The sequence below is a fragment of the Stegastes partitus genome, unplaced genomic scaffold (assembly GCF_000690725.1).
Source record: "Stegastes partitus isolate 25-593 unplaced genomic scaffold, Stegastes_partitus-1.0.2 Scaffold755, whole genome shotgun sequence".
Lineage (NCBI taxonomy): Eukaryota > Metazoa > Chordata > Actinopteri > Pomacentridae > Stegastes > Stegastes partitus.
In genome coordinates, this window is record NW_007578486.1 from 188,040 (window position 1) to 205,366 (window position 17,327).

Consider the following 17,327-nt stretch of genomic DNA (forward strand, 5'->3'; position numbering starts at 1 on the left):
AGCCTGACCCTTGTTCCAGGATCCAGGATTAGTGGCCTTATCTTCCATTCTTTTATGGGCTGTGATATTGTTCTAGTATTCTGGATAAGAAACCAGCCCGGCAGACATGATGCGTTAACATGTTCTGTATGTTATAATGTGATCCTAACCTGCAAATGTTATTGGAATGAAACAAGCATGTGTACTTCTCTATAAAATCTCGGTAGTATCAGTAGGTTTAAAATAATTCAAAGTTAATTTAATTTAAAGAAATCTGAATGACTTTAACCAGATGTTACTGTATTTAGAAGGTTCATAGATGCTTTTTGAGAAAAAAAACTATGACACCTATGTCTGCCATCTTAAAAAATGGCCGCCATTTTTAATTTTTGCATGGCTAATGCTTAGTTCTACATGGCGTCCAAGAAGTCATTCACATACCAAATGTAAAGCATGTCCAACAATGAGGACCTCTTTGCCCAACTAAGATAGCAAATGGCTTGTCACTGATCAGCTGATAGTCCAAAGTTATATTCTTCTGATGGAAATTTTCTACGAATCAGGAAGGAAGGCTTCATGCCAGAGCGAGGTGCACGACCTGGAGTGAAGAAGGTCATGGTGATTGTGACAGACGGAGAGTCACATGACTTCTATAATGTCGACAAGGTCATCGGAGCCTGTGAGGACGATGACATCGAGAGGTTTGGCATTGCCGTGAGTACTGCTTCTGGGTTGTTTTCAGAAATGATCATGAACATGTATGGGAGTTTTGTGTTTACCATATCTGTTCAAAAAAGTCTAGAAAAGCTGAATTATTTGAAGCACAAAGCATTAAAACTGACTCATATAAATGTCTTCAGAACAGATTTGTTAAAAAATATGTATCTGTCCTCAAAACGCTTGGACTCTTTGAACCATTTAGTCACTCACTTAGTTGTTAAGCTCGTTAAGATAGCTCCTTGTTGCTTCCAGGTTTTGGGAGATTACAATCGTCAGAACAAAAGTGCAGAAGACGTGCAGAAGTTCATCAAAGAGATCGAGTCGATCTCCAGTCAGCCGCTACGAGATCACTTCTTCAACGTGTCGGACGAGTTTGCTTTGCTGAACATTGTGGATGCGTTGGGAAGCAGGATTTTTGCCTTGGAAGGTAAACTTACAAAAACACATACAGTTCGCATGCTTGACTGTGTTATTAATGCATCACAATGTTTTGATTTCATTCATGTTGTTTTTATTTTAAAGATTATGCCTGATTGCTAGACAGATAATGTCTTTATTTTATACAAATCCCAGTAATTGTAATCTAAACAGGAATATTAGACGTACCAAGCAGGTATCACCTAAAAACAGGAAACAATTCTATCACATCATGCCTGCTATTTTTGCCACAGAAGTAATTTTTGCTTGTTACGACTGTTTAATCCTGATAGCAGCAGTTGCAGATTTATGTAAACTGGGCAATACAACTTTAACAAGCAGCTACCGTCTGTCTTTTGCAGATGATCTTGTTTTTTGTTTTTTTTGTCGCAACACTGGGAGGCAGTTAGCTTAGCATAAGTAAGGAGTTAAAGAATTACATGAATTTGCTGAAAACACTTGAGTATTTTAGAAAAAAATGGTCAACTCCCATGTCCATCCAAGAAATATGGAGCTAATATGCTAACGATTTAGCGAGCTTAGCTTTCCACAAAGATCTGAATTAGGGTAAACAGCTGGCCTGGCTCATGACTGTTGTGTTTTTTTTTTGTTTTTTTTTCGTAAAGCTTGAACAAAGGAGATGTGATGTATTGTTTTGTGAACCTGCTATATAGATATATTTCGTTACCTGCGGACAGAGCCAGACTAGCTGTTTCACACTGTTTCCTGTCTATGCTAAGCTAGCAGGCTTCATATCTGCCATGAGGGTGGTTTCATATAATTCTCAGCCAAAAATGGTAACAAATACTTCTCAAAATGTCAAACTGTTTAATGTTTTTGATTCCACAATTATTATATAATGTGACAATTTCATATAAACAGAGTTTGTTTGTGTGCAGTTTATTTATATGTACCTAAATAGAAGTTTTCCCTCTTCAGCTACAACTGGAAACTTCACCTCCTCCTTTGAGATGGAGATGTCCCAAACTGGGTTTAGTGCTCACACTTCTAAAGTAAGTCCGAATCCAATTGTTTATGTCTGATTAATACACAAATGCCATATTTGCAAAGTAAAAGATCACCAAGCCAGACTGAACCGAGTGACGGACGAGTGAATGGTATCTTTAGATCACAGCACAGTTTACATGACTGTAGGCGTTTAGTTTAAAAAGAACAGTTTATTTAATATGCTCACGTGCAGATGTATGCACAGGCGCGGAAGTTTGCTCAGCTACTGAACTCATCCAGACACAGTGCTATCTGGGGTGCATCTCGAGCCCTTCGGGTGATTCATCTCGGTCAGTACAAGCTTCCAGACACAGACTCTCTGTGTTCTGAGTTCACACCGCTGCAGACTGCTGCCGCTTATGTCTGATCGCATGAGAGACAGACGGGAGATAGGAAGGCCAACACGAGGCGCATACGACACGAGGGCCGGCGACGGAGGCTGAATCAGATGCTTGTTGCTTTTGCCCCTTCACACGCTTCTTGAGTTCATTCAGAAGGTATTTCCTACGTCTGTTTAAAGACAAACAAGCCTCTCTTCCTGCTCCTGACTCATGTTTATCACCTCCTCTGTCACTGCGTACGCCGTCTCTGGCTCATTCAGCTCGACAGTACCAGACACCGCCAAACTTAGTTGTACCACTCGAAGACCAAACACGTGACGCCACGTTTTGATGGTCATTAGTGGGAAAGAGCCACTTGATGCAGTTCATTGTGTCAAATTATCCATGTTATGTCCTGTGTGACCCCTCCCCTTCCTATTAGATAACTCAGTTTCCTCTGGACAGAAAAAGATTGATGATAACCATCTGACTTGTGCTATTCTACTCCTGTATTTTATCTTATTTTATGACATATATCTATATTTGTAGTTCATTTATACAGAGTGATTAACTGATTATTTCTTTCCCCCAGTTGACCTGTTAACTGCCAAAAACACTAATTTATTGAAGTATTAAAAACACAAAATACTCAAATTTTTGAGTTTGTATTCACTACATGTTTGTTGTCAGTAGCTTAAATAGTTTGTTGTTGATTAATTTTCTGCTGATCAAATATGAAGCTAAAGGTTTCAGCAGTACTTACTACTTTTTGGATCTTCATGCACAGAAACATTTATGCACCTATTTTATTTTTTATTTTTTTTTACCTTTTGTGCACTACAATTACATTTCTGATCATTTTTATAGATTAAGCCACCCAACAGCATCATAAAATTAACTTTGCTCCAAGTGACATGTATCCCACATGTCAGTGCTTACATTAATATAACAGTCTGAAGGATCTACTGAACTCCATTAGAAAGTGATAGCAAATGTGTAATTTGAATACAGAGTATTTTAACATTTTTATGTTCAGTGCTTTCACCTAATTAAAGGATCAGAGTTCTTCTTCCACCACAGTTTTTGTTTTTGGCTACATTAACATCCCCCACTAAAAAAAATGGTCCTGATGCTGCTGATCTCACGTCCTGCTGTTACTTAAATCTGTCCCACAGGACGGTGTGTTACTGGGAGCAGTGGGAGCGTATGACTGGAACGGGACGGTGGTCATGCAGACTGCTGGAGAAAGTATTGTTCCAAAGAAAAACGAGTTCTACAACCCAGAGATTGAGGTTGGGTACGAAGGACTGGCCGGGTACCTCGGTGAGTGGACGCAAAATGTTGTAAAGCTCCTGAAAGCATTCATTTTGTGAATCTTTACACGTCACGCTTATAGTTTGACACACATCACATTGATACTTTATTATATTGACCTTGTGTACAGTTTGAGGTGTTTCGTCAACTGAATCCACTTTTCTGTTCATTGATTACATGTGAAGTCACTTTGCTAACCTTTCTTGATTCTGGTCTCTTTTTGAAGTGTCATAGATAGAAATTAAAACTTCTGAAAATGTTTTGAATATGTTTGTTTAGGCACAAAATCCTAAGAAACACAGAACAAGCAATGTGGCAGAGCAATTGTGGTCGTGGTTCAAACCTAAAAATTGCTCTTTATAAAGTATAATGATGCTTTTGGTTGTTTTGCATGAGAAATTTGTGACATTCTCAGCAGTTTAAAGTAAGAAATGCCAATTTAGCAACATTTTTGCCAGAAGCTAATGAGCGTTCGATGGTAATTTGGTCTCTGTGGGTTTTCAGTTTCTCTTCCGTTCTTTGACTGCTGTTCTCTCAGTTATCGATTTTTAATTTTATAAAGAAACACTTATGATATGAAGAACAATACTTTTATTAGTAAGCTCAATAAAATGCAGATAACGCACACATTTTTTCACTCGCGCAGACATCGCTTTGAGAGTTTTTGTTTTCAAACTAAGAGGGAGAATTAAACTTGATCCTTCAAGGGATTAAAGAAAATTTTACAGCTGCGGTATAAATATAGAGTTTGTGCCTTGTGGAGGAGAAAGATATGTAATTTGTCTATCTCTGACAGCAGATGCTTCTCTCGCTCTCTCTCTCTCTGTCACATAAATAACATGCACAGACTCTTCTCTCCATCCTGCTGCCTTTTATGGCTCGTAAAGCAACCGCAGCATCTTAATATCAAGTTATTTAATCAACATGTCATTAGACGGAGCACTGGTAGGTCCAGGCTCGCGTACTGTAAACTCAGCTGCTGGCACATGCTCGTACCTAATGGTCAGACGGCAGCACACAGAGCCGTTGTGTGCTTTTTCTAAGAGGGTGTGTGTTCCTGCCAGTTTCCACTAGTGTTTTATAGTTTCCTCCACGCACTCAGATGTAAACAGCCGCCTGAAGAAGCCTTTAAAAATACCTCACAAAAGGGAGCTAGAGTGTGTTTTTTTCCTGGTGGCATCGTAAATTGCAGATAATTCTTCACACATTCCTGAGGAAGCCTGCGCGCACCGAATTTAACACAGTGTGTGCTTGTGATTGTGTTCTCTGCAGGCTATGATGTTCAGTCAGCGTCCACCCCAGACGGAGTGCTGTACATCACAGGTGCACCACGATACAACCATACGGGCCGCGTGGTCATCTACCGTCTGAATGAAACAAACAACGTCGTGGTGTCGCAGATACTGAAAGGAGAGCAGGTGAGTGTTTGTCAGGTTGGCATCTGGGCTAGACTTTGTTTCTCGGTGCATTTTTGCAGGTTCTTTTCATATTCTAAGCTAGCTGGGTCTCCACTGTTATACTTGCTAATAAACCTTAAGAGAAGATAAGAATAGGTTCAATACACACCAACTAATAGACAACAATGCAAGATATGGTGTTGTGCTTTCTCATCGTGTTGTTGTGCTGTCTGTATTTTATGTTTGTTTGTTTTGTTTTGTTTTGTTTACATTATTCATGTTCTGTTAAAAAAAAACAAAAAAAAAACATTTTTGACTCCTCAGCACAACTGACTAATTAGTGAGTCAGCCGTGACCAACAGTCATATGACAAACATTCAGGGAACTTTTAGTTGAACTGCAGGCTGTGTTTGCACAGAGCTGAGAGGAGACAAATATGGAAACAAATGGAAGATTCCATCCATTATCTACAACCAAGCACACTCACATTCACACCTACGGACAATTTAGAATCACCAATTAACCTCAACATGTTTTTGGACTGTGTGGGAGGAAGCCAGAGAACCTGGAGAGAACCCACGCTTCATGGGGAGAACATGCAAACTCCACGCAGAAAGATCCCAGGCGTCCTAACAAGGATGCGAACTGGGGATCTTCTAGTTGCGACATGACAGTGCTAACCACTGAGCCACCTTGCGGCCCATAAATGAAAGATTTAAGTAGTTAAATATCCATAGTATGAAGATCCATCATTTTTCAGTATTTGCAACACTTTGAAAAATAATATACATGTTGATTCCATATTTTCCAATTTTTGTGAAGTAAACATCCAAAGAAATTCAATGTTCTTATTTTCTTTTTTATGACTTATGGCATTATAGCTATGTCATATTGCACAGAGAACTTTTTTTTTTTTTTAGTTCTCTATATTTCTAGCCATAATTGTGTCATTTCCATAGATGTCCAGAATTTTATATTGCAGAAACAAGCACTGCTTGGCATTCAGAGAGTTAATAAAGATGCACCACTTTCCTTCAGAGAATTTAGCTACAGCTGTCAAATCCTCTGCCAAATGCAAGCTTAGGGAGTCTTCTAGATGGACTTTTCAGTGAATAAAATCCAGAAACATAGACCTCAGAAGCCAACAAGTTCAGTGGTCAAAGAGTAAACGCTGATTTCTGGCTTGTCCGTGCAGATTGGTTCTTACTTCGGCAGCGTCCTGCAGACTCTCGACGTCGACGGGGATTCCTACACGGACCTCCTGTTAGTGGGAGCTCCAATGTACATGGGCTCAGAGAGAGATGAGCAGGGACAGGTCTACGTCTACAAAATCGATAAGGTACAAAACACTGACAAGGAGTTTGTCTTATTGCATTCATCAGATTTCACAAGATGTGATTATAGAAAAGCTGGTCATCCTCTCTCTTGGTGTTGATGACCTAATGTTGGTTTTTGCTTCATTACCAGACCGGCCACTTCAAGCACGAGTTCACGCTGAAGCCTATCAATCAGTCGTGTTGCACCGCCCACTCAGCCAGCTGCACGAATAAAAATGAACCGTGTGGTGCCCGCTTTGGTACGGCCATTGCAGCAGTGTTAGATATGAACCTTGATGGGTTTAACGATGTGGCGATCGGAGCACCTTTTGAGAATGATCACAGAGGAGCCGTCTACATCTATCATGGAGACAAGACGTCACTGAAAGAGAAATTTGTGCAGGTGAGAACACTGAGCTGCTAATACCAAACAATCTTTTGTCCACATACATTTATTTGTCTACCTGTGTTGTAGAGATTGGGGGAAACAAGTACTTGTACAAAACTGTGAATGGCAGGGCAAGCTGCTCCAGTGTCCTACTAGCTTTTCAAATTTAGCTTCGAATAGATCCTCCCCTGTGCGTAGTCTTCACAAATCTTCATTTCCTCAAGCCAGCACAGCCAATTTCCCATGTATGATAATACCAGATTGAAATAAGCCATTTTTTTTCTCTCTTCTTTGTTCTCCTCAGCGTATCCCTGCAGGTGGCGACGGTACAAAGGTGAAGTTCTTCGGTCAGTCCATACACGGAGTCATGGATCTAAATGGAGATGGAATCACTGATATTACTATAGGAGGTCTGGGTGGAGCTTCGCTGTTCTGGTGAGACGTCCTCAGATATAAACATTCACTCCCAAAGCTACACATTCCACTTCAATCGTTACCAGCAGCGGCACTCGTATCCCGGAGACATCGTCCTACATGTCCGCTTTGCATTGTCTTATTGGGGTTTAGACAGCTGCGCACGTCCCACCGGGCTTGTAGGCTGGAGACCAACAACTTCCTAATGATCTCTCTGTTAAAACCCCCGGCTGCATACTTCAGACTTCAGCCCACAAAGTTCTGAAACATCAGCCCACACCATGATTTAACTTCCCAGGCAGACCTTTTCCCCACAGTTTCTACTGGCAGAAGCTCAACTAAGCTGTGTGAAAACTCCATCTCCCAGGTGGCTTAGAGTTTAAATAGGATTTGGCAGCAGGCGACGACTCTTCCTGGACTGTTGGCTGCGTTTTAGGAAGCTGCAGCAGTTGGATGGAAAGAGTTAAAGCCAAGTTTTGCACTCAAGATGCATCCGTTCCTTGTTTCATCCTTTGATGAAGTGGCTGCACACACACACACACACACATTGCAATAATTGTACTCATGCAGAAAAAATGGTCTTTACTGTCAAATGCGTATTTCACAATGCACTGGTGTGTATTTAGAATGTCACTGTTGTGGCTAATTGAGGCTGAGCTAGTTGCACATAAGGTTTAGGGCCTCCCTAAAGGGTCACAAGATAAATCTAAAGGGTTGTGACGCAGCGGAGTGATACTATAAAGTAAAATGGAAAGAAGCACTTCAAATTGAAAGTTGTCCAGTACTCGAATAAATGCGTTGTGCTTAGGTGCTGTTTGTTTTTTGTATTTTTCCAGGTCCAGAGACGTTGCAGAGCTGCACGCCAACATGACTTTCAGCCCTGCTAAAATCAACCTGCAGCAGTCTCAGCACCAGTGTGAGCACGGTGGACGCAAATCTGTGTGTGTGACGACCGAAGTGTGTTTCTTCTACAGCATCAAATCTGACCAGACGGGCTCAGACTCCAATGCGGGTGAGCTACAGAATATACCGTGACGTCGCTCGTGATCCTGACTCCCTCCGGATTCTACTACATGTTTTCTTTATTTGTTTTGTCCTGCAGAAATCCGCTATAGTTTGACTCTGGATGCTCTGCGTGCAAAAGCCAGGGCTTCATTTCTTAACGCGTCGGATAAAAATGACCGTCGGCTTACCAAGGCCTTCGTCATCAAAGACAGACAGAGAAAATGCGTGAAGGAAGCTTTCATGATGTCGGCAAGTACTCTGATCCTTATGATTGTTTCTTACTTGTAAAAATGTAACCACAAACTTTTCTGTAGCCCTCTGTCCAGTAGGAACAGTATTCAGATCAGCCGGATGCCTTCGATCTCTTCATGCATGTTGTATTGTAGTGTTTGTTTTGGATGTAAATGGGGTTCGAGGGCTGTTAGCCAGATAGGAGACAGGACAAAGCTGTGAGAAGGCCGATGCAGAGCAGCAAGACCTTGATTCTAACATGAAACAGACCCATCCTGATCAAAGCAGGCTCGGTTCAGCCCCGTGCTGCTCTGGCTGATAAATGATGTGCAGACACATGGAGAGATTGGAAGAAAATGAGAATGAATGAAGAGTAACTAAAAGGGTGAATCGGGTGTTTTGTGAATGTGACATTTAAGGTCAAGATTTCTCCATGTGATCCAACGAGATCTAACAAGATGATCGCACACCGTTGGTCACAACTAAAACCTTTGAACGTTACCACTGCACCACCTACTGTAAACCTAAGCAGTGTCCAGCAGTTTTCTCTTTCCAGACTTTCACTGCTGCCATGGATTTCTCTGATTAGCTGCCTCTAGGCGAGAGAAAGAGGAACTAATCAGTGGGAACAGCTGTTGTTGCTGTGTGTGCTGAGCATGAATACCTGCTCTGTTCTTGCGTGCCAGTTTGTGCAGAAGCTTCCCACATATTCCAGGGCAGAGGTCTTCGGAGGTCAGAAAATTTGTCCCAATTGCAGAATGCCGCAAATCTTTCTCCTCTGAATCCAACATGGACTGAACCCAGACCTGGACAGATCCGACAGCAGCTGCATGAAGTTAAAAAAGAAGACACATCAGGAATCAATACATGTCTAATTTGGGCTGATGCAGTGTCTCCAAACCTGTTAGGAAAACCTCAGACTTGTGTATTCAAATCTTCCAGTCCCTCGTCCACACCAGGATTAAATGGTCGTAAAGGGTTTGTGCAAAGATACCGACTCTGTAGTCGACCAAAGAAAATCTCGGTTGGCTAAGATAACACCCAGTCTTCTACCAATCAGTTGGTCGTGGAGAAACAAAAAACTGTATTATCTCCGGGGGAACTGAGTGAACTCAACCTGCTAGTCTTACAGACATACATGAATTATAAATACACATATAAAAGGAGTATTTGCAGCATATTACATCATTTGAACCTGGTTATTTTACAGTAAAATGATAACAACTGACGTGGAACAGACCAGCATGCACCTGCACATATTCATATAATTATTAAGGAATAGAACTATTAAGGCCACAGGAGTTCTGGGCTGATTTAATCCTGTTTCATGTCTCCCAACACCTGGAGGAAAAATCTGGTTTGAGATTTTGGTCTTAAACTTCTTTCAGTCCAGATTATTTGGTAATGTGACAGGTTTACACATGCCGTCTTAAATCCCCCGAAACTTCTCACAGATTTATGAAGAGCACCCTAACTAACATGAGATTTGTTTGGTAAAATTGGGATGATTCCGACTATTATGCTGTCGCCCAAAGCAGTGTGCATGAGATTAAAGAGAAGAATATCTTGGAAGCTTGAACATTTAATAAACATGTAAGTTAGACCTCGCTGTCTCTATTAGGTTGGACGAGTTCAAAATTGTGAAAAAGTGTTCACAGGTATTCTGTTCCTCCAGCTGCCAAGAATACTGAATTAATCCCAGAAGGCTATTATTGTAGCGCCTTTCTGCTTATTGAAGGAATACCAGAGATTTTCTGGTTAACAACTGTTGGTCAGATAAAAGTGAATCTACCAGACAATCAACTACTTGACCTGGATACTACAGTCCTAAATGGCATGTTACATACAGTCTGATCAGTCCTTGTTGTTTTTGGCACGATCAGGACTGTTGACATTACACTCTGGTCAGTCGTGTGCCCGACTAGAAATGCAGCGCTCTCATGTTCTGCTCTTTATCAGGGTCCTTTTTCGGTTTAATCACCATTTGGATCAGGCCCAAGAGAGTTCTATATTTCTGCCTCACTGTGACTTTCCGATACATGCCAAGCCTCAATGTGAAGCAGCTCTTTCAAATGCTATCGTCATGTTTCAATCACTTAAAGGCCCTGCACACCCACACATGCTTTTCCATTTACTCTGGTGGATTAGACTTCTTTTTGTCCACATGGTGCAGCTCGAAGGATGGTTGTATTTTGTGTTCCCAGTGACTGTGACCTTTCCTCGAGCACCAGTAAATGCTGGACCTTTTTTTTTTTCTTTTTTTCAGTCAGATGTCTTTGATATATGGCTTTTATGACATTGGTGACTCTGGCTTTTCCTTTGGTGCCACCAGTTCCACAAACTGATCATTAAGTTTTCATTATGTCAGTGAATGACTGAATTCATCATGTCAACATCTGCTAAATGGACCAGCACAAAAGTTTGTACAGATGTTCCTGGTTTCCAGTGGTTGATGATTCTCTGCCTTTTGCTCTACCACCAGGTTGACGTTCTTGGTTTATAGTGAAATGTTGGATGATTTGCCAGTTGCCAGGTTTTGTATTTGGTCCCAGTAAGTTCTTTATTGATTGCACCATATTAACAGTGGGCAGGGCCTCCCTTTGCTCCTAAAGCAGCTTCAGTTCTTGGTTGCATCGATTCTATGAAGTGTTGGAGATATTCATTTTAAGATTCTCATTTGTTAGGGCTACATAGTTCATTGATTTGAAATTAAGATTTAAACTGAGAAATTAGCAAATCACAAAGGCTGTAATTTAGGAGTAGCCTTTATGCCCGGGGTTTAAACCGTCCTCCTTTTGTGACAATCACGCTTTTGATGGCGTCTCTTGTGGTAATGCTCCATCTCGTTTTAAAGCTATTACACAGTAATTTTGAAGTAAAGCTTAACTTTAAGAAATTCAAATCAGACCACAAAATCTGACAGAAAAATGAAAACGAGATATTTTCCACAAAACCTTCAACTCTGTTGCAGATGTTGACATGATGGCATCATTTCTTCAGGTTTTTCAGCTGCACAGTTTAATTTACTATCATATCCTAAGCTGTTCAATTGTATTGAGGTCTGATTACTTGGGAGGCCACCAAAATCCTCTGGACACTTTGTCATGTTTGTGAAACCAGTCTGAGATTACTTTTGTTTTTGCTTTTGACATGCTGGAATGCATGGGCATTGTTGGTCGTGGCATTTAAACTTTGATTGATTGGCATTAAGGGGCACTTTGTGTGGAAAGAAAACATTCCCAACACCATTACAGCACCAGTCGTGAGCGGTAAAACTGGGCAACAATAATGGAGATCCATCAGGCCAGGCTGTTTTTCTGATCCTCAACTGTCGTGTTTTCTTCTTTCTGTGGGAGTAGGAGGCATCATCGCTGTCAGAAATCCCTGATATCTCCGACTTGGAATGACTCAGAGATTGGTGTGAACATTTTTGAAGTATCAGTTGCTCGTAATTACAGTCTGAACAGTGTCATATAAACAAAATGAGAGTCAGAAAGCATTTAGTCAATCAATGCTCTGTACACAGTTTTGAATAGAGGTCTGATCCCACAAAGAAGTGAACCACAAGTCTACAGGACCTTTAAGTCTGTCTTGCTTATATATTCATCCTTTCTTTCTTCTATTTCCTCCCTACTCCTCTATCTCAGGCCCGGCTGGACTTCCGAGACCCTCTCCTGGTGTCGTTGGAGTTTGGACTAGTTAATGAGGACCAAGGTCCCGTCCTGGATGAAAACCTTCCCAAATCCATCAACAAGACAGTAAGACCACTTTATCTCACTTGTAAGAGTCTCTTTCAGTAAATGAACTGCCAGATAACAGCAAGCAGAAGATTTAAAGTCACAGACAGGAAGGATTTGAACTTCATCTCAAACATCCTCCATCTGTCTGTCTTTATAATCCAAGAGAAATGGCCTTTTTTCTCCTCTGGCTCCAAACACGCTGCAGTTACAGTACATTAGCATCTGCAACAGCTGACTGCCATTCTTCAGGGCTTCCTCCAGTCTGCATCAGTGTCTCAACGCCAACAGCCAGGACGATCTTCCCACACTCCCATATGCATATTTGTTCTAACAAGAGGGCTTTTTCCAGATAATTGTTGCAATGAGTGATGTTTCCAAAGTCGGCTCCAACACATCACAGCGACCGCGATTAAAGCCCGTGAGTGTGTGAAATAAACATCAGTAGCAACACCGCTTCTGCCCACTTGTAAACACAGGATCATATGAGTTGTGACACATCCTGACTCCGCTCGGTGTCAGATACAGCCGCGTAGCAGCGACGCACGCTGCACTTCCACAGGCGAGGAAGCGTTATTAGGACCTCTCCTGTTATTGTTATTGAAAGGAAGAGAAGGGACACACACACAGAAAGGGGAAGTCATCAAACGGAAGCTGCCGTTTTTCTTCTGACATTGTGCTGCGCGTGATATTCTGGTCTCTGGTTCTTTCTTGGGAGAGTAGCGGCTGTTGATCCTGACAGTCCGGTGGGAGACGACTGAGAATGGGAACAAATGCAACTGTGACCCCTCGAACAGTGAGAGGGAAAAGGCAAAGGAAATTAAGGTCATTTAAATGTCATCAGTTTAAAACAAACACCCAGCAGCAGCTTATTTTCATTCTCGTTTCTCTGCTAGTTTCTGTGGCCAAATATCACAATTTTATTTTAAATATCTCCCCATGACTTGTTTTAAAACCGATAAAGGGACTGATGAAGAGCATGATTTAACCTTTGTTAGTCGTTTTAAAGCCCCAATGCCACAGCAATGTGTAACAGCAGCAGCAGCAGTAGCCCCTCACTTTGTTATAAAATTGTGTGCACATCCAAATGTTAGCTTCTTATCTTTTTCTTCATCTAGAGAGTCTTATTTGCCAGGCATGTATTGTACATGTTTGTTCCGGGCGTGTACAACACTAAGAGGCCAGTGATATGGACGAGGAGAAACAATGAAGGGCCTGAAAGTAATCAATAAACTCTTAAAATCTATCCAAAATCTACTGGGAGCCAGCCATAAACAGGTTAAAGCAGGAGTGATGTGTTAATGTCTCTCAATTCTGGATAAAAGCCCGGCAGCTGAGTTGTGTACAGTCTGGAGTCGATCGATAGGTTTTGGGTTCAGGCAGGTGAAAAGGCGGCATGATGAGATGAAAGCATGTATGTCTTTGAAACTGTCTCCTAGTATTAAGCTGAGTAAGGGTCAAACAACAATAAGTAAAATGCATTTCTGAGTGCAGGAAAGCTTTTATTTCTTTTCTCTCTCTCTGTAGATTCCTTTAGTGGACTGTGGAAGTGATGAGAAGTGCATTGCTGACCTCTCCCTCAAAGCAGTGCCGAGTGTGACAAGGTGAGTGGAACTGGCATTAAATGGTACCTTCATATTCTTTAAGCTTGTGTGTTTGAAAAAAATACTATAATCCTCATATAGTTTGTGCGCTGAGAGGTTCCTTTAGTTGTCCCTTCTGTCTACCAAGACCACATAGAGATCCTGTTCCAATGAGATATCTATTGTGTGAAATTCCCTCATTTTCTTCCTTACAAGCAATGATTTCTTGCTAAACTGCAGTGGATGAACAGTAACACAAAGGAGGTATTTCATAGTAACTTTGGTAAGACATCCACTGGTATAACTCTGTCTGCTGAAGCCTTTTTGTTGGCAATATGTTTTGTACAGAATGAGGATTTGTAATTTTGTCTTCTGTCACTTGTCTGAGATTTCTTCACAGTCACATTAGGCAGAAGGAACTGTAACATCAACTAGTGACTATCTTAAAAAGTGTTGTTTTCTTCACATAGATGTTGTTTTCTATCTACTTTATATCTGTGGAGTGTTAGATTTCCAAGCTGCAAACCCTTTCAGAGCATGACTGCACCCTTGTGGGGAGATACGTGCATAACAAGCAGGCGTGCTAACAGTTTCCGTTTCCTCCTCCAGCATGCTGATCAAAGTGAACGACAACGCCAAGATTGACGTGAACATCAACGTGAAAAACAGCAAAGACAACGCATATAACACCAAAGTTATCGTCAGTTTCACGCCAAACATCAACTACGTTAAAGTAGAGGTGAGATTCCTGCATCTCCTCTCTGTGTCTCATATTAGTGTACGCAGCTCAAATTAAAACAACGTGATGTTTTATTTTTCATTATCAGCCAGAGAAAGACTGCACTCTGAATAACACCAAGGTTGAGTGTGCTGTTGGATACCCCTTCCTGGGAAACAATGTACAGGTTAGTGTCAGCTGTGCTGTGCAGCATCTAGGTCACATATAACCTGAACAATATAATATTTGTCTAAACTGCTGGTAATTAAAGCTACGCTGTGATCTGACATCCACAGGAAAGCTTTAAGGTGAAATTCGAGGTGAATCCGAATCACATTCAGGAAGAAATTCAGATCAATGTGACAGCTACAAGGTGAGAGAATCAAGTGATCAAGTCTGACGCTGATGATTCTTATTTTTGTGATTAATTGACCTCTCTTTATACCAGGAGCAGGTTATATTTGTTATAAAAACACAACCTGCTCCATTTCTCCAAGGTTGCCAAGTGTTGCACATTCACTAAAGAGGCTGCCCAGGACTACTGTGACTAAAATGGATTTGTTTTTCTGTTGCATAAAAACTTGGAAGAGGTGCAAGTTGAGCAGGTTCAATAACATCAGTGTCAGTGACTCATTATTATAAGGCTGTTATTTACCCTCCAAGTTACAGTTTTGATTAGGCCAGAGTATAAATGTCAATTTGTTTTTTGCTAGAGTTTTACAGATCTCACTCTGGCCTGGTGATCGGCACAGAGAGACTTTTTTTAATTCCAAAATTCTTCCAAGTGTCTCTGATCCATAGAGCCCAAAGTTGTTCTACCACAGTGTTTGAGCTGTAACTGAAATAGGAAGTGTTTTTCATGTAGATGTGAAACTAGGGCTTAACTTGATAAATGAAATAAAAAAGAGATAGTGAATTTATTTTTTGTATATATTACACAATATGCATCTGAATTACACAAACGTATTTATTTTTTTGTTTTGTTTTGTCGTTTTTTGCCACAGTGACAGTGAAGAGCTGCTTTCTACGATGAGTGACAACAGCGTGCAGATCAAAATCCCTGTGAAGTACGAAGCTGGACTCACATTCAGAGTGTGAGTAGATGCAAACATATGCGTGAACTAACATCTTTTGAATAATGGAAGCAGCGCTGGTTTCTGTTGTCCTTCGTTCATGGACGTTTTGACTCGGCAACAGGTGTAACAAATGATGGTCCCTTCTATTTAGGTCAAACCTGTGTTTAACAACAAAATGTCCACCACAAGAAATGTCTGTTCCTACAATGATAATATTAATAACATATATTTTGCTTCCCTTTTGTTGAAATAAAGGCATCTTGGTATCACATCTTAAAAACTGATTCGTATCCTGTGATGAAATACCACAGCAGGTATATTGTTTACCAAGTTTACTGTCTTGGAGCCAAATCAAATCATCCACAACCCCAAAATATTCAATTTACAGTCATAGAAGGGAAATAAAAGTAGAAAATACTCTTATTTTGGAAGCTGAAACTGAAAATTGTAGCTTTCTTTTACCTAAAAAATTCCTTAAACTGATGAATCAATTGTTAAAATAGTTGGTGAGTATGTTAAAAGTTGACAACTTATTAACAGATTAAATGTTTATCCTCTGGAGACCATGACTGTCTCTACATGAAAATCCATCCGTTAGCTGTTGAGATATTTTACAGAATAACAAAACCGTCAGCTCGGTGGTGGTGGTGGCAGGAAAAAGTATCACCAAAGTTAGCAACATTCATCCTCTGGTAACTTTGAATGTCTCTGCAAAATTTCAAATCAATCTATTCAATTGTTGCTTTAGTTTCCAGCTCTCACAGTCGTTTGATGCTTATCGTAGAGTTCAATGAGTCCAACGTGTCACCCTTTCACATCAATATCTTCAGATAATTACAACCCAACTGGGCAGTGTTTCCCTACTAAGTGCTTTGTTCTGGCTTTACAGTCTTTACCGTTTAGTTTCACTCTCACCGCTCTCATCAGCGCTGTTTCCAGCTGCAGTGAGCAGCTGTTTTCATTGATGAAACCAACCGCATGCTTACTTTCAAGCACCAGAAGGCAGGCAGATAAAAAGTTAGTGAATAGCTGATGAACATAGTGGAGCATTTAGCTGCTAAATAGCCAAACATTCTTCTTAGGCAGTAAAACAGAGCTAAAGGAAGGGTGAGGACTGTAGTTGCATCCATTAAGTGGCCAGAAACACCGTTGCACATGCTACTGCTGCTGCTGTTTCCCAGCACTGCATCAGCTTTATAAGGTGGTAGCACATTAATGTTTTGTTTGTTGTGTTGGCCAAAAAATACATTATTGCAGGTAAAATGAGGAAATACATATTTATACTTACAATTTATTTATGTTTATGTTATTAAAATTAGTCCCACACTTTGCTAGCTATTAAAACATTAATAAATTATATATTTATGCCATAATAAAGATCATTGGAAACAGCAAATATACCAGGAGTGCCTTATTGTACAGTGGTACTAAGACTTCTGACGTCATCGTATCTAAATTTGATGTTTAATGTTTGATGTTCCTGCATCTGAAGCTCCGACTGAGAGGTGAAAAATGTAATGTGTCTTTTTTTTAATGTGCATCTTCCAGGTCGCACGTGGACGAACACATTGTAGTAAAAGAGGGCGAACAGTATGTAGCGGAAATTAATGACACCAGCATGATTGGAGAGGAGGTCAACATCAGCTATACGGTAATGTCTGCTCACTGCGATCGTACCTGATGATTAATTTATTTAGACGTAGA

At 40.7% G+C, this 17,327-nt stretch overlaps 1 protein-coding gene across 1 annotated transcript in view; it reads left to right on the plus strand.

Annotated features, from left to right (window-relative positions):
• The window catches only part of itga1 (integrin, alpha 1), a 66,947-nt gene that overhangs the window by 45,929 nt on the left and 3,691 nt on the right, over positions 1–17,327 (plus strand). The window contains exons 8-24 of the mRNA XM_008291686.1: positions 543–693; positions 952–1,126; positions 2,056–2,129; positions 3,620–3,767; positions 5,031–5,176; positions 6,351–6,494; positions 6,623–6,874; positions 7,164–7,294; positions 8,110–8,285; positions 8,376–8,527; positions 12,157–12,267; positions 13,774–13,850; positions 14,439–14,568; positions 14,657–14,734; positions 14,844–14,920; positions 15,552–15,641; positions 17,172–17,274. Of these exons, the coding sequence (XP_008289908.1) occupies positions 543–693; positions 952–1,126; positions 2,056–2,129; positions 3,620–3,767; positions 5,031–5,176; positions 6,351–6,494; positions 6,623–6,874; positions 7,164–7,294; positions 8,110–8,285; positions 8,376–8,527; positions 12,157–12,267; positions 13,774–13,850; positions 14,439–14,568; positions 14,657–14,734; positions 14,844–14,920; positions 15,552–15,641; positions 17,172–17,274 (2,215 nt within the window). The remainder of the gene's footprint in view (positions 1–542; positions 694–951; positions 1,127–2,055; positions 2,130–3,619; positions 3,768–5,030; positions 5,177–6,350; positions 6,495–6,622; positions 6,875–7,163; positions 7,295–8,109; positions 8,286–8,375; positions 8,528–12,156; positions 12,268–13,773; positions 13,851–14,438; positions 14,569–14,656; positions 14,735–14,843; positions 14,921–15,551; positions 15,642–17,171; positions 17,275–17,327) is intronic.